This window comes from Phalacrocorax carbo, chromosome 3 (assembly GCF_963921805.1).
Source record: "Phalacrocorax carbo chromosome 3, bPhaCar2.1, whole genome shotgun sequence".
Taxonomy (NCBI): domain Eukaryota; kingdom Metazoa; phylum Chordata; class Aves; order Suliformes; family Phalacrocoracidae; genus Phalacrocorax; species Phalacrocorax carbo.
Genome location: NC_087515.1, coordinates 61,502,934 through 61,525,788, shown reverse-complemented (window position 1 = coordinate 61,525,788; position 22,855 = coordinate 61,502,934). Strand labels below are relative to the sequence as shown.

The 22,855-nt window shown below is 37.0% G+C and overlaps 1 protein-coding gene across 4 annotated transcripts in view; it reads right to left on the bottom strand.

Moving 5' to 3' along the window:
* Window positions 1–1,828: 1,828 nt before the first annotated feature.
* The window catches only part of ZDHHC14 (zinc finger DHHC-type palmitoyltransferase 14), a 116,210-nt gene continuing 95,183 nt past the window's right edge, over window positions 1,829–22,855 (bottom strand). For 2 of the 4 annotated variants that reach the window (XM_009507021.2, XM_009507022.2), the window contains exons 5-9: window positions 22,284–22,332; window positions 17,372–17,474; window positions 15,500–15,609; window positions 12,172–12,274; window positions 1,829–3,089 (exon numbers count right to left, since the gene is read on the bottom strand). In XM_009507021.2, coding sequence (XP_009505316.1) covers window positions 2,688–3,089; window positions 12,172–12,274; window positions 15,500–15,609; window positions 17,372–17,474; window positions 22,284–22,332 — 767 coding nt within the window. In that variant the 3' untranslated portion in view covers window positions 1,829–2,687. The remainder of the gene's footprint in view (window positions 3,090–12,171; window positions 12,275–15,499; window positions 15,610–17,371; window positions 17,475–22,283; window positions 22,333–22,855) is intronic. The other 2 variants (XM_064447092.1, XM_009507023.2) reach the window with 1 other exon arrangement.

Genomic DNA, 22,855 nt, shown 5'->3' with positions numbered 1-22,855 from the left:
ACCAACTGAACAACAAAAAACCCCAAACCAAAACAACAAACAAAAAACCCCAACAACAAAAACCCCAGAAGCTAAAAAAGCACATCTGTTTAGTAGCACATCTGTTTCTGTTTCAATTGTCAGGTAATACTTATACCTCAGTTATAAACAAAACAAAAGGTTAAAAAATTTATGGTGAAAAGCATGAGCACAAGTTTCACATGGAAAACAGCATAAAGGCTCTAATCCTGTCCTCCTCCCCTCTGTTTCATGTTAAAATTGACACTAATTTTATCGTGTGCACAGAGCTGATATGCAGCTTTCTGCACTACTCCCTAGTGGCAATGACATACAAATGTTATCATGAAGTTGGTATTCCTGGAAGCATAAAACCCCTCGGGTATTTCAGGAGAGTTAGAAAGAACTATTTCCTTAAAATAGTGATCCTCACCATTACTGCTCCAAGTGGGAAGTTTTGATACCATTAAAAATATTTGACTCGTCCTTCTGTGTAGTGAGTAATGCATCCACAGTTAACTACCCACAGAAACCTATGAAGGTAATGATTCAGTCAAGTACTGGTCTACAAACTCAAAGCTGGGAGCTTACCCCCAGGCCTATAAGACCAGTGCCTCCAGACCTCAATCCATTACCTGCTTTAATGCAGACGTTAATGGCTTCATACATGAGAAGCCACATCAGGGAAAGATGAAATCAAGATGATGAACATCACTGACTCTTCTTCAAGAGCAGACACAGAAATAAGTGCCAATAATTGGGGCTTATTGGGAGACCAGCCAACTGGGACATGTCAGTCACTACAGTTTGGCTGGTGGAAAGAACTCGAAACTGTCCCAGCTTCAGGAAAATGCTGGGAGGGTGGCTCCAATAGCTGTGAGGGCAGACTTGTCTGCCAGAGGTTCTTTAGTGGATCCATTACGGCACTCATAGACAGAAAGCGCTGCTATGTTCTACAGGCTGAATTAGGTCAAAGCTAGCACAATCAATTATGGAAACAGATTGCTTATGAAATCTTAGAGGAGTAGGGTATTTGTCAGTATCTTGTCTGAAGCTTCAATAGCATGGGTGACTGACTTTCTGCAGGCTGCCTTCAATTTCAACAATGAGAGTAAAACCAAAAAGTTTTTTTGCTCGTTGTCAGTGAATGACTGTGGTGAACAACAGAGAACTGTTATATTTCTTAACTGGTGAATGCTTTCATGCCATAGAAACATCAGATAAATCACACTCAGATCTTAGTTTGTTCTGAGAAAAGAAGAATCCAGGTTCCACATCCTGAAAAGCATGGTAAATACAGTATTAAAGCTATTAAACTTTCTCAGGTTAACTACAGCTCTCTTCAGCTATCACAAAAAATAATTACAAAAATCTCTTCAACCTTTTTGTTGTGCTTTACTTAAAAAATAGCAGAGAATTCTAGGAAATCAAGATTTCAATTTAAAATCTTAAAGGACAAATACAAATGAAGGATTATGGCTGGGGGCAGCTACAGTCTATTGTTAACCATTTAAGATTACTTCACTAAGCTGTCTGTCTTGAATCTTAAGCCCTTTACCCTTCAGCCATATGATAAGGAACACAGAATTACAGTCCAAGCAGAGGCTAACTCTACTGTTTCCAAGTAAAGACTTCTCATGGGAACAAATACACATCTCAAACAAAACCATAAAAGATGCTGAAGCAATCCTAATTGTAACCAGCTCTTCCTCCATAGCTCTGGTTTCATTATGTAAACATATTCCAGTCAAATCTTTACAAACTATGTCAACAAATCATGATTTCCCCCCTCTTTCCCCAGGAAAACTGTGCAAGGACAACTGTACACATGTCCAAGAAATAGAGGATGTCATTTTATTGGAGGTCCACAGGTAATTGTATCACATTAGGGAGTGGAAGAATCTCGTGGTATGGCACAACACAATACCTCATTCTAAACACTTAAACAGAAGGTTAAATGATATGCAACATGATCAAATCAGTAATTCTCCGTCTTCTAGGCACCACTGATTAATTTAAAATAAACTTTAATGAATTGAAAAAATAATACAGTCCATTACTTCGTTTGTTGCACTGTCTTTAAATGAAACAGCACTTTGAAAGTCACAAATAAAAAAGCAGCACTTTCTCTTAATACCAACACCACTGTAACACATACTGTAGCGTGGCATGCAAACCCTTATCTGCAGTCTTTTTTTTTTTTTTTTTTTTTAACTAACAAATGGAATGGTAATTTTCTATCTCAAATATTAGTAGCATAACATGTAAGTGCAGATCATTCTGGCCACAAGTGTGGTAAGCCTTAACAAGTGTGTATTACAAGAGCATAGAACACAGAGCATGACACTTACATCCAAGAATCTCTCTCTTTTGTACTGTACATGGTGTTTGTTACAGGCTGAATTCCAACTTGCTGTACCCAAGCTTCAGGAAACAAGATTATTGACTGTTTCTGGTTTTGCTTAAAAATAAAACGCAGTCACCATCAAAGCACAACCATTAACAACTTGGTCAAAAAAATGCCACAGCTCCATTGAAAAAGTGACTTGTCTTTTTAGTAGACTTCATTACGTGATAAAGTATCCATTATAGGCATGTTACGAAGTCTTACAGTGGTACTGCAGTGTCATTCCTGTTAAGCAGAGATTTGTATAGACACCAAGAAATGGTGCAATGTTCAAAAAAGCTGTTCAAACAGAGCTAAGCTTCACAAGACCACGTACTGAGTCTTCATGCAATGAATCCTGGCTGGCTAGACTCAGGACGTGCATTGTATGGCTGTGTGTAATAGGACTTCCACTTGGCAGCATCCCAGGGGGTGATGGAGCTTCTTCAGGAGTGAGAAACTGATGGCCTTCATGTTCCTCTTTTAATGGTATCATGTCTGTCAAACCTGTATCTGATGTGAGATTTGGCATAGAAGATGGTGGTGTTGGTTGCCCTAGAGTTAGAGTTGCACAAGGCCCACTGATAGTAGTCTTTCCTGGTAAAGGTAGCTCTTCACTAGTTATGCTTGGCTCACTCTGTAGCAGGGGGGTGGCAGCGGCCTGCAAAACGAATTTAGTGCTCTGAATGCACTGATCTTGGTCACACTGTAGAACGGAAGGGTGTCAAAATCATATAAGGCAAACAAAAGAAAGGAAAACAAAAGGGAGAATATGGACAAAAAGGTATGGAAAAGAATGGGATGTGAAGAGAAAAAAGAAAGCCATTAGTATCGATCCAGGGTTAGCCACCCAAAACTCCCATTGCATGCTGCCCGGGAAAAAAAAAAAAAAAAGAATGCATGCATAACTGAGCCAGTGCTTTGGATTACCATCAAAGTAAATTATGACAACCATTTACAGTGTTCACTTAAGAATTTTGGTATGCTCTAAAATAGTATATTTTGAGTATTGTAACTCAAATGCTTTACTTATTCTTGTTTGAAGCCATTTGGAAAGCCTAGCTGCACAGTCCATGTGTAACTAACTGCATCGGGCGCCTCAAAACCTCACCGATTCCAGGTGAGATGAATCACTTCCACAGTACTCATTTTACCCTAGAGTAGCTAGCAGTTCAGAGAGGCCCGAAGGCATAATCCAAGCATCTTTCCAAGTTCAAAAACACTAGGCAAGTGCCTTTTTAAAATTGGTCTTCATATGTTGGAATTAAGGTGCTGCAGAAGTTTTCCAGAAGAATTCCTTTGATGCAGGAAGTTTTATAAAGATATAGCTGGCAGTACAGCCTCTATGAGCAAAAATTCCCCCCCATCCTCCCAATTTAATACATTATACATGCACTCTAGAGAATATACTACACTATATGCAATACTCTATAGGATGTGTAGAAATGAGGCAGTACTGCAGATGCATTAACTTGATATCAACTTTCCTGATTTTTAGGCTGTTCCTTGTTTAATTTAATCTTGATAATGTAAATAATCGAGGTACAAATCACAAATTTTCTGGCAAGCACTTTCACAATAACAAGCCAAATTCAGCATTATATAAATCCAATTAAGCTCAGTGAGTATTACTAGGAATGCTTTTGGCTCAACATCATTCCTAAGGATGGTTCACACAAAATTATCATTTATTCCTTGAGATGACAAGACAACAGGTAGGTATTTCAATCACGTCCGGCTAGCTAAGTGGGTAGTAGACCTACTGCCAAATTAAGTTTCTGTAACACAAACTGGCATGATATTTGAGAGCTTCCAAGGACAATATTTAATTCATAGCCTGATCAGTTATAACATCTGCAGATTCTCAAAATCTTATTAGATTCATTTGCCATACTGCTGCTCTGCTGTGCAAGAGGAACACTAGTCAATGAACAGAACTATAACTCCAATGCAGCAAAGAAAATTTTGAAGCAAGCAAGCAGAATAAAGGATATATCCAGACGTAAGACATGCTTATTCACTGTTGTTATTTCAAGGATTCTGTTAAACCAGTATGTTCTGCCTTACAACTGACTTCTTCGATCTATATCAAATTACTGAAAGACATTACAAACCCAACATCTGTTCGAGATATTTCCAATCATAACCATCGCTACTAACATTACAGCAATCCCCTAAAATGCCCATTTGAGTTTAATAAGCCACTGTGATATACTCTATGCAAACTCATGGAAAAACTTTTGCTGCTTTACTGTATGATGAAAACCATCACTATGAATGCTTCCTCTGATGTTTTCAGGTCCTCCAGTTCCACCACTGAATAGCTTTAATGATGGATGTATGCACATTACATTCAGAAAGTGTGCAAGCAGACTACTTGGTCACGGTAAATAGGTAGTACTTTAAATGTGTTTAAGTGATTTAGGACTTCCAGACCAGCTACTTTTTGACAGGCAGAAGTCCAATCCTTACTCAGATACATGTTTTCCAACACTTATGCTTTCAGAAGGATAAAGGCACTGTCTTCCCATTACATACATTGAGTTCATACATGTTGCAGACAATTTTCTGTCACACAAAATGATGAACAGCCCCAGCCAAACAATTGAAGGGGTCCCATCTAATTTCAGAGGGATTACTCACAGGCTTAAAGCCAAAAGCTTGCATAAGTACCTTACTAAAAAGAAAACTATCAGCATCTTTTGAAGTCAGGCTTTCAATTAGTAATTCAATGTGAATAACTCAGTCTTGATTAATATACCGTTATTCATGCCTGCTTATTTCAATCAGAATATAGCCCTTCAACCAACCTTACTGTGCAGACCTTAAAGATCTGTTAACTGAATTTTCAAACTTCAAAAAAGACCAACAAAATCTGTCTTCTCTGAAAAGCAGTATCCAAAGAGCATGATAAATAACAAAGGCATGCCCATAACAACTGGGGTACATTGAAAACAAATAATGTTAGCAGCTGACTTATGCTTTAGTGAAGCTTCAGCACTGACCTTCAAAAGGAAATCGTTAACGTGTTCCAGGCAATACAACTATACAGTTTTAAATTAGCTGAAGGTAATTTACTTGAACCCATTGTATTGCCTGAACTCATTTTCTTCTTACTGAACTCTACTGCATTTCAACTGAATCAATATCCAAAAGATAAAGTAGCCTCATAAAGCTCCATTAAACAGAGTCTTATAAAACTTTTTCAGGTGCTGTATACCTCTTCATTTTCCATGCACTTGTCACTTCCCTAAAGCCTCTCCTCTTATTCAGATACATTTCAGGTTTTCTTTTTTTGTTGTTGTTGTTCTATTTAACAGTGATCAACATGAAATTTCTTAAGAAAATAAAGGCTGTGAACATCTTTCAAAAGTGACTAGAGCGGGGTTTATACTAGAAAAGGTAGATGGGTTAGATGGGTTCAATGAAGCGCTCAAAAACACCTGATAAAAACAATATAAACTATTAGGGTAGACTATTCTTGTGTCTAAACAACTCAGAACTAAACAAGGAAATCAGATTTGTTTATAGAGCTGGCATGGTGGTTTTTCCTTGATTCCATATTTCACTCTTAACTAAATGAAATTTAGGGCCAAAAGTCTTAACAGCTATTAATCACATGAATTTTCAATGCCAGCATTTCAAAAAGAATAAAAAACAACTATGATTGTAACAAAAAGGAAGCCAAGCACTGAAATCTAAATAGCTAAAAATCTGCTGTAGAAATTATTCCACCAGTACCTTCTTAAGTTAGATCTACTGATTTTATTTTCCACTTAAAATTTCCACTGTTTTAGAGGAACATTGGATTCTGAAGGTAAGACATCTTTAATAAGTTCTACAAGTACAAAAGTTCAATTATATATGTGCATAGAAGTTTTTAGCCATCTCTGTATTTATTTCCACATCAAAAGGCACAAATTAAAGCAAATTAGACAAAACCTAAAATTCTGTTTATTTCACAAGTAATAAATACAAACAACTAAGGAAACAATATTTTTGATTTTTTTTTCTGAAGTAAATCTGATTTTTTTCTAAGCTACACAAAAAATACATGTTAACATAGTTGTACATGGCAATATATTTTTCACATTTCTAATGCCAGAGATTACTTTCTTTGAATTTAAAATTAATTTTGTTAAAAATTTTCTAAACACTGGTAACATTAAAGAATTGTTACAGTTCTAAAAAGATGGAGAAAAGAAGGTTGAATTATCTCAGCATCTCTGAATAACGTACAAACACCAATACGTTTGGAGGAGACTGACAGCACTGAATAACAGTGCTGTGAAGTAACAGAAAGGATGCTGAAATGCCATTCTAGATGGATACAATAGATGGGTAAAGAGTGGAGGGATGGAGCTGAATAACTGTTCCCACAGCTGTAGGATTTCACACTCAAAACCATGATATTGCAGATACTGTGCAACAACTGAGCCACAAACCTCACCAAGTCAATGGCTCCACTAGCAACTAGTACAGTGCGCCAGGAGGTCTATGAAGAGAAATGCTTCTGAAGCCAAAGGGGAAACTATACCTGTTCCAGGGATTTTACTGCAGACTAGCGACTGTTTGTTCTTATGGACTGAATGGCCATGAATAGTTAGAGCATGTTGGGTGCATTCCGGGAGCACATCTTCAGAAAGAAATCTAGTTCATGTGCTCTGATACTGCTCTGAGATGTGAACAAAAATGCAGTAAATATGCACAATCAAAAGAATTGCTTCTAAAACATACCTCAATCCAAAGCAAAACGCTGTAGTTGATTTACTGCATGTGGCCTTAACCCACTTTAACTGTGAAGTAAAATGGTTTAATGAAAACCCTCTATCAACCTTGACTGTAGTGATGTTGACTTGGTAAGAGCCCTAAATTCAATTTTGGGCAATAATATATCATATTTGTGAAGTCCAGCAGTAAATCTACAAGGAAAAACACTTGTAAAACTCCCAACAAAGTGGAGCTCCTATCCTTCCTGATCCTTGTACTGCCACGGTAGAAATACTTACTCCTACTAATAAGAATGTGGAAAGCAAAGGAGAAAGTACGCTAGGATGGTTAGAGTTAAAGTTGGCCAGATCAGCCGAATTCCTGTTTCCAGATCAGTGTTAGAAACACTGATGTGAACATTTGGGAGAGGACTTTGCTGAACATCTCACTGGTAACAGATTTTGCGCATGCACTGTTATGTTTCCTATAATTTTCAGTGGTATGTGTAAGTAAGAAAAGAAGCACTCTAAAGAATTTGCATCCAGGAAAGGAAAGAGAGAACTGGAAATAAGGGAATTTGGCACACAAGTAACTACCTAAGTGCTGAACAAGAGATGCCTAGAATGCAGGAGTACAAGTGAATTTCTTAAAAACAAGGAAATAAACCTGTCCTGACACAGAGGCAAGTGGAAGTAAAATCTATCACTTCATAAGGCATTAGAGAATTCCTAGAGACATCATAGTAAAAATAAAGCAAACTAATTCCTCTAAGAAAGTGCATGGAGAGAGATGGATTCTGTGTTTCTTCGTAATGGGTTACTAAAGAATAAAATACCCTGTATCGAAACCCAAGAATCAACACAGGCTTTTAAGAGAAAGCTATGTACTACAGAAGTGCAGATCCAGGCAATGGTAGCTGATGGGTTTATGGTGAAATAAGAATTTTTTTTCAGAGTAGAAAGAAAATAAACCTTAAAATGAAAGAGAACAACAACAAAAAAACCCAGAGAAAATGATGATTTTGTAATGGATGTGATACTGTGTTTCGTGCAAAAAAAACCCTCTAAGAATGAGAAGATACTTGGGCAATTAAACTAATGAAGAGCTTGTAAAAATAAATCAGCAATAAAATGCAATAGGGAAAAACTCTGGAAATATCCGACCTGCAGATCATCAACTGGAAGTGACTATGCTTGTCACTTGGATAAGGATATTAAGCAGCTGACTAATGAATTTAGGCAATTAATTTTATATTATATTGGAAGAGAGATTTAAAACACTGGGAATGTACCAGGAAAAAAAATAATTATGAGCTTCCAGCCTTCAAAAAAGTAAATAAAACTTCAGCTTTTAGTAAAATAAGGGAGATACTAAGGACAAAACAGGAGAAAAAGATCTTTATAAAGATCTAGAGAAAAAAAAAAATCACAGTCTGGGTCTATGAAGCCCTGATTATAGCAACAACCCTGACTTTCTGAGATTGTGACAGAGTCACTAGCACAAGTAGGGTAGCTCCTATATGAAATATTCAAAGTCTCAAAGGCAAAATTACCACCAAAGCTGTTAAATACAAAAATAATACCCCCAAAATGGTATCCTGAATCAGAGATTATGTATTGCACTGAAAAGAAGTGTTTGGCAAGTTTAACTTAGTCTGATATTTATTTTGAGGTTAAATGCAAAAATGGTGCTATGCAAAAAGATGTATTAAAATAAGCGAAAGCAGAAGATAATACCAAGAAACCTAGAGAGACTTAAAGAATGACCAGATGCTAGTTGGGGGAGGCACAAGGATTCTCTCTAGGAAGACACAAGTCACTGAGCAAAAGATTTGAGGGAAGGGAAGAGAAGGAAAGGAAAGAGGGAGGGGAAGGAATAATAGAAGATGAGTGTGATAGAAGATGCTCATTAAAATCTTCCTGTAATATCAATGGGCAGGAGAGACATTTTAGCACACTATATGGATTAAGGAGTATAACATCTAGACATTAAGATTCAATGTAGAGATAAGACGATGTAACGCATTCTGGAATGAAATGCAGGGAGACACACCATAAAGGTGTACTGGAACACACTTCAGATTTCTAATAAATTATTTCCTGTACTGAAGAGCGTTACACTCTGTTAACAGAGTGTAATTATCTCTGATAATGTATAAATGACTAAACCTCTGCCATTTAAAAAGTATTTATGGACTAAGACTAAGATCTACGCATGCTCTTAAGCCAAGGAATTTCACTTTGCCTGTCCTTATCTGAAACCATAATAATACAAGCTGTAGTACCAGATACAAACCCTTCAAATTAGCCATTTCTTTGTGGCCCATCTGCCTCAGCTCCACAGAAGTTATTTTCTTTTTATGCCTCTGCTTTTTTTTCCCCAAGAGATATGCAATATTCCAGAAGGAAAGACTAAACCATATTCCATCTTCTGCCCAACCTTTGTCAGTGAGGACATGAGGTAAAAAGAAAACCTTTCTTCCACAAAGACTTTCCCTCTACTGTTTTGCTTCCACGGGAGTCTTGGGCTTGACCAGCAATCACCACAGGAAATTTTTATGCTTGCATCTGAACTTCTAGCAAGAAGGATTCTAGAGAATCTTGCAGAGATTCCTCCTTTAAAAAAAAACCCAAACCCAGAAAACCCAGCAGGATGCTGCATGCCTTGTTATGCTTCTGCCATAAAGCGTACTCCACTGCCTTTCACTCAAGAAGCTTCAGCAGTCTTTTTCAAGGGAGAACAAGTGAATGGCTGGTGTTCCCAGTGCTCCTGCTCCCATACTACTTCAGAAGAATCTAAGACTGTGTATTGGGAGGAAAGCCGAGAGAAACAGATACTGTAAAGTCCGGAAAAGTACTAGGGGGTCACTTCACAGGGAAAAAGGTTTAAAGAGAATGACAATTTCTGTTGACATTTAAATTGGAACAGGAAATCTGGTACAGAATGGCTGAAAACAGCTAAGCTAGCAGTAAGGTGAAGTACTTTTGGTAGAAAAAAAAAGGCAGTATATGTTTTGTGGATGAGATTGAGGTCTTAATTGTGAAATAGGGAAATCAGTCTTGTTGTTTGCTGCTTTATAAGATAGGAGAGATGGGAACCTGAAAGTAGGTACAGAGTCTACTGAGAAGAGCAAAAATGTTGACCTTAGAACATTTAAAAAGGGAAATGTAAACCAAGAACAAATCTGAGGCAAAGTTTCTCCTTGTGCATTGCTGCCAGCTGGAAATGAATTTATAATTCTCATTGCTTCAAGCAATCCAGGAAAGAATGCAAGATATTAAATAGGGAAGAGAAAATAGTGCTAGAGAGACTGGGAAACTAAGCAGGTCTTTAACAGTTTGCAACAAAACTCAAGGGAAAAATGTTAATGTTGATAGCCAACTGCCACTAGAAGCCAATTGTCTCGGATACAGACCAGGAATAACACCCTGAGAAAAATGGCATCACAAAGATATTCCTCCACACCAAACATGACCTATTACATTTTTCAAGGTTTTTCTGAGAGATCATTTTCAGGAATGAAAGCTGCACATTTCCAAGTGACTGATAACTGTAAAGAACCCAAGCCTTTCCCAGCTTGAGTAGTGTGATCTAGGATATAAGAAGTTCAAATCTTTGAAGAATTTGTGTATTTACATGTATTACACTCTAAAACCATAAAAGCTACCTGTTTGACTTAAAGTAATAACATAACAGATTTCTCAATTTCTAGAGAAAAATGTAGTCAATTTTCTATCAAACTGGAACAAGATTTTCTCATTAATAACTAGTATATAATGATAGTGTCTTCTTACAATGCAAACATTCTTATAAAGTTAAGATAGTTTAATGCCAAGGACTTATTGTGGCTTAATGATCCTCACAAATAAGGAGTCTTAACAGAGTCTGAAAGTTTGGCTAATCCCTGAAGGACCTCAGTCTACTACTAAGGTTTGCTTTCTCTCTTTCTTTTTTTTTTTCCTTAACCTCCTTTTCTCTTTTCAGTTACTTTTTTTTTTTTTTGAGTGAAATTCACATGGAGCATTACCTTGTTCTGCACCACTGCACCTCATAGAAGATTCAGAGTTAATACTGTGTCTTTAATACATTTTCTCATTAAGTAAACTAACAAATCTTCTATTTAATCCTCAAAATAAGTAAAACCAGCTTAGGAACTACAGCAAAATTTTTATACCAGTTTATCAGTGACACTAAAACTAATCTGTCTAGGAATAGTGAGCCTTTTCTTCTTCTGTTCAAAAGAAAGGCTGAATTACATTAGAAGGACTTGTGGCCTCCTCTTTTCTGGCAGAGGGAGGGTGTCCACAACTCAGGGTTTCTTTGATAAAGTATTAGAACCCACATATGAAGATATGTGGATAACAATTCAGAAACAGGCACATATGTAAGATGCTTGCCTTTGGAAAAAGATCTCATTCCAGTTATTCTCTTCTTCTTGGCACTGGAAATCCTATCTTCCATTATGATAGCCAATGCTACCAGCAACAAACTAAGTAAAAACTATTGGCACGGTTTCAAAGATGCTTAAAAGCTTTTGTTGTAACAATCCAGTTGCCATTTTCTGTTCATTGGAAGTTCAGTGTCCTCCTGCTCTTTCTTCAACATACTTCTCCCCTAGAAACTCCTCTTTGTTCACCTTTGCTTTTTAAAATACATTAGTCTATGCAAAACCAGAGTGTACAAGCAAAGGAGGAAATAAGAGTGTGAAGAAAGTGCCATACAAAATAACAATTAGCTGGAAAATGATGAGCCAGAGCAAGTCCATGATACTTGAATATTCCAGTTCAAAACACAGCAGATGTCAACCGTACAAGTCAAAATGCCAGTAAATTCAGTAAATCAACAGTGTAGAAAAGCCTCTCTTTTTAGAATCCATGAGCAATAACTACTACAGTGGGTAGAACATACAGCAAAAAGAGCCTTGCAGTTTTTTTTTTTCTTTACTGTTAATAAACACGCCATTCCACCCAGAGTGTCAGCTGTATCCAGTTAGTTATTACTTGATTAGTTCACATGAAAGTGGAGAAGGAAAACATTCACAGGAATCTTGATGAACAACACTATGGGATGATTCCTACCATGTTGCTCTGCGATTGTGTGGCCCCGTACATAGTAATGCCATTTGATGGTCCTGCTAATTGCGGTGTATCTGGTTGTATAAATCCTCTTCTGTCAATTAAGCTACAGAATAATCACAACAAAGAAAAAGTGTTAGAGATATTTCTGATCAGTAACTACCTCCTCTCGATAAAAAGAAAGAGAAAATTTTTATCATACAACAAACCTTAGTACCTCGCCAATACCTTCAAATGTCCCCTTTTATTCAGCTGAAGTACAAGACTTCATTCCTACTCACCAGCAAAGTAACTGTTTTCTTGTAATACGGCCCACCACGTAGTCATATGTACTGCTACTTTTCCGGATTTTTAGCATAGATTAAAGGTTTAGTAGTTTACCAGCAAATACCACAAAACCCAAGAATTTTAAACTACAGGTGTGAAAACAAATTACAAAACTCACTAATGCACTTTGAATCAGTATCTATTTTGAAGGTTCTTTTGTTTTTGGTTTTCACACCTCTAAATTAAAGCTACTTAATCACAAAGTTTAGAAAGAAAGAAAGAGGAATTTTTGTTCAGACAACTTATTTGCTGGGTGTTTCATGACAGCTACTTAACACTATTTATAGTGCTCCACTATTCTTACCAAAGTGATACGCTCATAAAATTCCTATTTTCATCTAAGAAAATGTTTTGCATAAAAATTAATAAAAATAACTAAAAATCCAAGTAAGATTATAAAAAAATAGAATGTAATAATCTGAGCTAGCTAAAGATTTTGCTAAAATTCCAAAATTTTACTCTCTTTTTGAGAATTATAAACCTCACTTAGGTTCTGTTAGTTAATACTCCTAAAAGGCTGAATGTACAGAATGAAGTATTGTATTCCACATGTATGGAAGTGGTATGAGCTAATACAAAAAAAACCCACCCAAACAAAAACCCAACAACACAACAAAACAACCAACCAAAAAAACCCCCACAAAAAAAACCCCAACAAAAAAACCAAACATCAACAAAAAAACACAAACAAAAAACTTTTCAACTGCTTATGCTTCAATTCATTAAAAGTTGTTGTTTCTTAAAATTATACGTAGCTTTCAATTATAGTTCCATATATTTATAACCATAGGCCAAAATGTTGTTGTTTTTTTTCCTGTAACCTGAACAATGTTACTTCCCATCTGGAAAACTACAGATTTTACCACAGGATATCAAATTTTAACTGGAGGGTTTATAGTTCTAGTTACAAAGACATAATGTCAGGAATGCCTTAAAACACCTGAGAGCTAAAGTCAGCACAGAACTGCTTTTATTTGCTGATTTATGGAACCTCTAAATTCACTAAAGGGTCAAGATGGCTTCAATTTTAAAAGACAAGAACAGGATGCATAGGAAAATCAAAGGCATTTCCCCCCCTCAAATGTCAATGAGGTTTCTACCACTTAGAGACCAGTTTAAGCTCTCCTCAGGAAGGTCTGCAGAACAGGTTTTTATGTACCTTCAGAACACACAGAAAACCACCTGAGATTACCATCTGTCATGTGGAAAGCACTCCCTCAAAAATCAGATGCTTAAAAAGGTTATTTGATTTATTAGATCAGAACACTACTTAGACCTATGTTGACAACTACGGATCAAAATAAGATTTGAAAGTTACTGTTGAGAGCATGTAAAATGCATTCTGAATTTGCTAGCACAGGTTTAAAAATGAGAAACATGATCTTTAACAAAATTGAGAAAAATTCGGATTATTTACACATGCTCTCTTAATCTGCATTCTATTCTCAAAGGCACTTGAACATTTTGAATTTTAAGCTGTAATTGCTGCAAAACCACTTTACTAGAATTTAAGGAAAAATGTATATTTAGTGACAGAGCTGAGATTAAAACTCAAAAAGAAGCAAGGTTATAATTTACATTTTACAGTCAGTAATTTTTACTATTGGTCACAAAATATGTCCCTGCAGAAACTCTACATATACTTCGCATCTAAAGTCACGTTGCTACATGGAATTTAGGAAAAAATGTACAAACTCTGTTAAAACACAAAAACCAAAGCCAGTCTGGTCTAATTGCATGCTGCTATTTGTATGAGCCTAAGAGTCTATTTGGAATACTGAGAAACATTATGTAGTTTTAATAAAGATTTCCATTTGAAGCATGGTGTTTTGTTTTTATGTCACATACTTTTATGAAAAGCAAAATGGCAGAATTAAAGGGCTGGCTTCAGGCACTATTCATATAGGCAGGAAGCAAAGAAATGGGTTACTCTTTCTCACCACAGGGATTATAGTGTTAACCCAGTACGTGGAAATCTTAATGCAGTTGTCTCCTCCTTAGGAAAAGATGACAGTCTCTCCTGTTGACCTTCAACTGCTCGTAGAAGAACCACCTCTGATATTCATAATAGCAAAGACAGAAATCCCACTTCCAATGAAACACCTTAGCCACTGGACTATAAAGTCATTTACTTTCTTTCTTCTCGCTAATCCAGATTCATAACTATATAATTCCAGGCAAAACAAAACAGCTTCTACTGATGAGTATGCCACGAAAATAACATACAAGATGTCAGCCACTCTCTACAGAGGAGCTGGGCCTCTACTGTACATGTAGGACATGAACTACCTAACCACTGAGCATTGGAATAAGAAGAGAATTAAGTCTTTCCAGCTATCAGTTTTACTTCTCTAGTCTCAGCTCTATTATATTTTGTTCACGCTGAAAAACCATCTGCAACCTTGCATATACAAATCTTTTGGTTTTCAAAAGAGAAAATGTATGCAGCAAAAATTAATCCATTAAGCTCTCTCTGGAATTGCTTTTGTGTAAGACCACCAAATTCAGCTTAATGTATATATGTTAACAATAGTATAAATAAAGAAAAATTACTGTCTATTTAAATAAAACTGTTCAGAGTGAAAAGACAAAAATGAACAATTATCAAGCTAGTTGTAGAATTAAGGTTTCTAAACTCATGTCACATTTGTGAGATATGTAAGAGTTCAATAACTTTCAAATCGCCCATCACGCAACAGCTAACAACTAGAAACCTCTTACACCTCAAAGCTATTAACTGCAGTGGCAAAAGTTCAAACAACAGGTAAACAAGTTTATTTTAATTTCAGATGTCAACCTTAAATACATTTTGCAGGAACCTAGTTTAACCACAGTTTACCAACTTATCTCTTTACTACTGAAGACAGACTTAATTAAAACTTCCAATGGACGGTGAAACAAAACATTATTTTTGTTGAGTAAACTCAAGCAACCAGAAAGAATATTCTTTTCATCAATAATCATTTGGTTTCATTTATACTAACAATACTTTTGATACTCTTACCTTGGAGAGAGGGGCCCACAGAGTGCAGCACAGCAATTAGTAAAGATGTTGCCATAACTGTATGGATTATAGTTTTCTTTACCTCTTTTATTTGACCATGATCCTTTAATCTGAAGAGATACGAACAAGATGCATCACATATAATACAATACAGAAAATGGCTGAGACAAATTAAGGGTTACCAAAGCAGCAACATACTACTCACATCAGAGGCAGACCAGAGAAAACCCATTATCACACTTTCCAAACAGCTTCGAGCTTTGAGTGGTTATGAAAGGCTCGACCCTAAAATCTTACAAGCAAGCACATACTTTACCTCTATAGATTTAGACAAGCCTAAATCTCAAAGGATCAATATACTTACAGTAGGAATTTCAGCATCTAAACATAATGGTCTAAGCTTAATTTTACAAATATTATGGAATGTTCTACAGAAGAGGTTCAACTGCAACATACCATTAAAGCCAGCAATAGAGCTCACTCTTTCCATACTCTTGGGTAACTTCTCAAGCTGTGCAATACCACACAACATTATCTTCCCTAAAGTTCTCTAATGACTCTGAAATATTATGAAGCGACTGCAGTCATTACTACCTTTTAGCACATATTAAGTTTTCTTTTAGCTATCCTTGCTTTTCTTTTGTGAGATACTTGAGAGCCTGAGTAAAACGTCTGACTCTATTCAACTGGAAATGTATGCTTTAAATGAAATTACTGAACAGTTTACTTGGAATTCAGACATGTTACACTGCTGCAGTTTCCTGCTATCTGATTTTCAACAATCCAAACCTGACATTTATTTGAGGGAAGGGGGGATAGTAGAAGCATGCTGGGTCTATCTAAAGAGACAATGTTGGCCTAAACCTAATAACTGAAGAATACCAGAGTATCTCATCTGTCTTACTAACAAGGTAGATTTCTTCCAAGTCAGGCCACTTGCTCAGGTACTTGATGCTGAGGCACAATTAATTCCGAGCCTGCTTGGTAAGTTTTTTTTCTGGTTGATTGGTATTTATTATAAAATATCTAATTTTAACTGTGACCTTAAACAATAATAAAACATGTGTTTGACAGTCCCAAAGAGGCTACTTTCATATTTGCCAGGTACCTATGAAAAAAGGTACAACAGAAAATTAAAATAAAATAATTTTACGCCTGCAGTAATTTGTTAGATTACTTGCTAAATTCCAACAAGCTTTTTATACCATTAGCTACCTAGCTATTTTTATTTTCTCCTTTTATCCATTTGGTATTTCTCCTTTTAGTTAGGGAAGGACACATGAAGCCTCCACACATAGCTAAACATAATTTCACACCAAAATAATGGAAACCAATGTGCAAAATAGGACAACTGTAGAAATGAGCAAGTGGACCTTTAAATTAATTATATACTCCTTGACAGATGTTTTAGACCTCAGACTGGCAAAGAAATTTCAAAGGAAGAATAAAATAAAGGACAAAATTTTTGTTTTGAAAATTCAACACACTCTGCAGTTTTTACAATAAGCAATTTTTCCGTCAAAGAATATTTAGGACTCCCACTGAACAAGAGATACTGAATAATTTCCTACTGTATAAAATACACTTGTTTCTTTGTCTCCTCTCTTCTATATTTTCCTGTTTCAAGATACAGGTCCTGTGGGTGTAAATCATAATGGACACACTATGTAACCAGCACATTTTCAAGCCACAAATCTAGTCCAAAAGATACCTTCTGATATTTTGAATCAAGCATGACCAGGTTACTTCCTTCTTTCCTACTGAGGCATTCACAAAATTATGCAGGCAGGTATGACTTCTCTAACAATAACAGAGAAAAACCTCCTCATTACTACTTAGAAACACATATGTAGAAATATATTATGAACTTACATCTTCATTTGTTGTTTGATTGGAGCTGATCAAATACGTGTGAAAACCTGAGAGGCCAACAATGGACCATACTGAGAAAAAACACACCACAGCTTCCAGCACAGTAATTGAAAGTCAAGGAAATATATGCAAATGGAAAAAAATATTATATCCAATAATAAGCAGTTAAAATAATAAAATTCAGGGTAGTCAACTTATAGTCCACAAGTCCCTTGAGATCCTTGGCGTACTCCAAAAGGGTCAGCAAAAATTAAACTCAGAAAAGGAAGCCTATTGTCAGTAGGCTTTAGTGTACAGGCCACTGAATAGCATCTACACCAGCAAATATTTAAGGGTCTGCAGACTGAAAAAGGCTAGAAATTACTGATGAGTGGTTCTGATCTTAATTGCTGAAATTCAAATTTTTGTGTTCATCATATAAAAGTCATCACATTCATATTAAGACAGGTAAAGTGATAAGTAATACTAAATAACAAGTTCTGGTGGGGTGAGGGGAAGATCAAACACAACTGAGGTAACCCAAGGCTAGCTGAATAGCAAAGACTGAACAGATATGTTTATGTAAATATTTAGTGAACAATGGGAGTCTTGAGCCAGGACTAAGGGTTCTAAGAGCTGCGCTTATACATATAGCAACAACAACTGGGTAAACCGCATCCCAGTCATATGTTCTAACTGCTAGACTCTTCTGGCTTTTTTCTGTTACTGAAATTAAGATGCTGATAGGGATTCTAACACTAGCATCAAAATGCACTAGTCTGAGTAAAAGACAAAGTCTGCTTGCTCTCTCAAGTCCCTCTAATAACTAGATATAGTCTACATTACAACTGTGGGGGTGCCTGTACTGCCCAGCCTTGGCAAATGGCCTGGATAACAACTCCTGTTAAGCCTGTGAGTGTAAATAGTTGGGATTGGTTTGAACACTCAAAACAGCAGCATTTACCCCAAACGTATCATGTTAAAGAGGAAGACTATCAACTCCCAACTCACTGTGCTGCTATTAAACAGTAGCTGAGGAATTACAAGACTTTTTGATGGAGGCATCAGCCCGAATTGTAAGAAAATCACAAAGAATGGCAGAAGAGAACTTGAAGGGGGAACAGCAGCAGTCAAAACTTGGTTTGGTACAGCCACCAGTCACTCTGCTGGCATTCGCCTAGCCCAGACAGAGCATCCTCCCTGTCAAACACTGTTAGCAGTCTGCAACCAGGCAGCAGACTGCCAGCATGGGGTGCAACACATAGGGACTTGCACCTGAGGTACATGTATGTAAGCCCGTGGGGTGCTTTCTCACCTCCGTGTTGTAGGGAGCAGGCACAGGAACACATACAGAAAGAGCACCCACACCTCCAAGAGGGCAGGAAGGTGCGCGTGTGCATGTGTGCGCGCACCACTAGAACTTGTCAAACTACCTGTGTTTTCACTCTTCATAAACTGCACAACCCAAATGCCATAAAGAAGTAACCAGGCTTTAAAAGTGAGATTGGTATACTAGGAAAGTCAGTCAGCACTCAGTGTTGCACACTTACCTCAGTTTATATCATTCCTTTAACTCTAAAAGAGTCTCTACAATAAGAGAATAAAGTTGCTTCTAAACTTTACATAATCAAGCATAAAGAGCAAATTTCTACAGAAGGCTTCCTGCCATAGTTTTTTATTTATATATATATTTTATTTACACACAATAGCCATGAACTCAGAATACATCTGCTTTGAGAATGTTAGTTTCTACAACACTTCAGTGGTAAATTTTTTTTAGGCAATATGAATCAACAGCAGAAAAGGCTTTGGTTCCTAGGCAAATAGATATAATAAATCAGTAGGAACAAGATATTGGGAAAAGAATAGGAAAAAAATAATCCGTATATTAACCATATGCTAACCTTTAGTGAAGTCAGTTTCCAAGACAACATCAACTCAAAATATTCCAGAACAGGGACACACCCTTAAAACATACAAACCCATCCTTATCCCTGGACTATCAATAGAAGAGAAATACAACAGCTCCTCACCATTATACAGAAACACAGACTGGAAAATGCATGGTTGGACATAAGTTTTTGCGATAAATAATCCTAATATTAGTTAACAGTGATGGCTTTTGAATTGCAGGTCTACTCTCACCTAATGAATTGGGAACTACCTGAGTTGCCTGTATAAATTCCTCTAGAATCTGCTTCACTCAGAGTGGTATAAAAGCCAGAAGAGAGCCATTTGCATTCTGAGCAGATCTGCTCCAAAAGAAGCAGGATGACCAAAGTGCATTGCTGAGCAGCATGTTCACTACTCTCTCCCTCTCATCTCCTTCCTCCTCAAGCTACGTGGAGACTCAAACCAACACAAGATAGGAACTCAGTCTCAGCTGACTGTGCAACAGCCACAGCTAAAGCAAGGAGAATGAGGGAGAATGGGTAAGGAAGTAGACTGTTATTAGCAGAGAGTTCAGAAAGGTGTAAAGGAAGGAAACAGCCCCAAAACATTACACACAATACAAGTCCACCTAACTGGGCTTTGAGAGGGTAGAAATTGTAAGGAAGGCGGTAGATGAGCACTGTTGGGTGCAATCTACACACGAAGACTAGAGAGGAAGAATCACCAGGTCAGAAAAGGGGAACCTGAGAGGGAGGAGGGCTTCCTGTAACCTCATCGGATGACTGAGCACGCCACTGACCGGATGTTCGTCATGATAATTACAATCAGGAGGGTCCTGAAATGCAAATTTCTCCGTCCACACAGTAATTCCTACTGGCAAAAAAGATAATTCCTTTCAGTTCAAGACCTCTCAGTTCCCCGCTGAAAGGAACTTCTTTTCCCAAGAAAGGGACCAATTTCAGTTCCCCACACCAAGATCCAAAGATCTCTAGAGTAGCAGGGGTGGTTCCTGCTAGATTAACATGACTCCATTAATTAAACATGAGTCTATTAATGAAAAAGCAAATGCAAAACCGCAACATATTTTCAATATAAAGTATAACTTACAAGCATAATATGGTATAACACTCCCTCGGTATCTCACACAGGGTCATTAGCAAGATAGAAATGGCAATGTTCTCTGTGCCTGAATTGACTGGCTTGCCCCAAAGCAGCGTTCCTGATACTATTTGGACAATTTCAATTTTTACTGTTAGGGACACTAACCAAGCTTTTAAATTGTCTAACACATCACTATCAAACCAGGCCATTTTTACAAGATGTGCTACTGAGACTTTCAAATCAGCACGTCTGGATAAAAATTATGAATAAGCAACCCATTGCTCCTGTACAAGGATCCTCAAATGTGTAATCAATTACCTTTTGATTTAAGGACAATTGAAAGCTATTCTCAGTTTGAAAACAGTTTGAAAGAATCATTTTTTATAAGAAGTGATTGCAATTGTTTTAATTGGAAGCTATTGTTGTGCTATTTAGAACAGTCTGTTTCTGCTTTGTAAAGTCATTTGTACAAAAAAGAAATCTGAGCAGTGGCTTTGCTTGAAAAGGGAGTTTACAGCTCAGTGACTCTACCTGATGAACACATACACACACACAAAGTCTTATCTGCAGAATTTGGAGAATTTGATACTTGGAAAAACTATCTGGAAAGTGGGGTCTGCCTTTATGCACAACTATGAATGACAGAGTAAGAGGTTTTTTCTCCTGCTCTTCTGTGGAGAAGAGCAAACTGTGTGAGGCACAATAGACAAAAGACTTTTCCTCAGCACAAGTACAAGCAAGAATTCTTTTTATGGTAGCTCTGTGAGAGGTGCAAACTGCTTATTCAGACACAAACCATTCAAAACACGTACACAAGGAGTGTGAAGCTTACTGCCTGTACAGAAATGTAAGGAAGTAACTACACAGAAGTTATGTCAGCTTCCCATTTTTCCATTATGTTAGCTGCTTTCAGACAGGAAAAAGGAATATTTTCCATTCTTACTGAGTAGAAAAATATACAGAAACCTCCTATGAAGTGACAAAAAGAATACGGAGTATTTACACACCAGAATCTCAGAATGGTTTGGGTCAGAAGAGGGACCTTTAAAGATCATCTAGTCCAACCCCCACCATGGGTGGGGACATCTTTCACTAGACCAGGTTGCTCAAAGCCCCATCCACTCTGATCTCGAACACTTCCAGGGATGGGACATCTACCACCTCCTTTCTAGGCAACACATTCCAGTGTCTCTCCACCCTCACTGTAAAAACTTCCTTCATTATAGCCAACCTAAATCTATCTTATTTCAGTTGAAAACCATTGCCCCTTGTCACTACAGGCCCTGGGAATAAGTCTGCCCTTTTTAGGAGCCTCCTTTGTATATTTAAGGACCACAATGACATCTCCCCAGAGCCTTCTCTTCTCCAGGCTGAACAACAATAGCAGTCACTGTGTATGCATGTGTATACTTTTATGTAACCTAATAGAAGCTGATACTTGAAAATTACTTCTCTAAAAACAGTAATTAAATATAAGACTACTTTCAGGAATTGAACTCTTCAGGGACAGCTTATGGCTTCAGTTGTTCCACAATCTGTTTCTTCTATCCTGTCAAGAATCAGCCATTTTGGATACTTTGTTGTAAAAGCAAAAGATTTATTCAATATTTTAAATGAAACCACAGCACGGGTATAGTGTGAGATATATTTATGAACTCCATCACAAATACATGGACCATTTTTCCATCACACATGGAAACTACAGACCTTTGACAAGAGTAGTACTCTGCAAAAGATGAAGAATAAAAGCCACCCCAGGCTACAGTCTCTTTCCTACCTCCAACATGTGGTGAGAAATCCTGTTGTGCAGGAAGTGATGAAATCCTTAACTGATAAAGTCCCAAATGCACATATCCAACAAGAGCAAGAAAGCAAGCACAAACACATTCTCAGATGTTATTTTGCAACAAGATCTACATTTGTTTCAGTGAAAGGATATCTTGCAGGACTGTCCTTCAGGGCACTGAGGAACCCTGTTTGTTGAGAACCTGTAGAAATAGAACCCAAAATTACCAGCTGAGTAGGAAACTGGACTACAGGCTGTTTTCAGCATAGTTAACGCAGTTAATATTTGAAGATCAACTGAATAATCACTGAATAGATTTACTAGTATAAATCTGAGATTATGTTGCTCAGCAGCAACAACATCAGAAAAAACCCTTGGGTAAGTTATCAGGCCTAACATCTGCAGGATATTTTCTCAGTCATATCAAATTGATGCATGCATACTTTCCCATGAACAAGATTTCTGATTATTCCTGTTCTTTTCAGACCTAATAAGGAAACAAAAAAATTATAACCTACTTTTTTAGTTTGAAATACTGCTTTTCAAAGCAACTTTTTTACTTTGAAAAATTTATACTATAAACACAGATTCTCAGCTTTCCCTCCTTTTTTCTGGAAGCAGCCGAAGTTCTCTAGACTATAATCCTGTTCCTACTGCATCTGCACAGAAGGTTTTTTCTAATAGGTGTTTGTTGCCTCTGAGTAAATAAGAGAATATCTACTTGC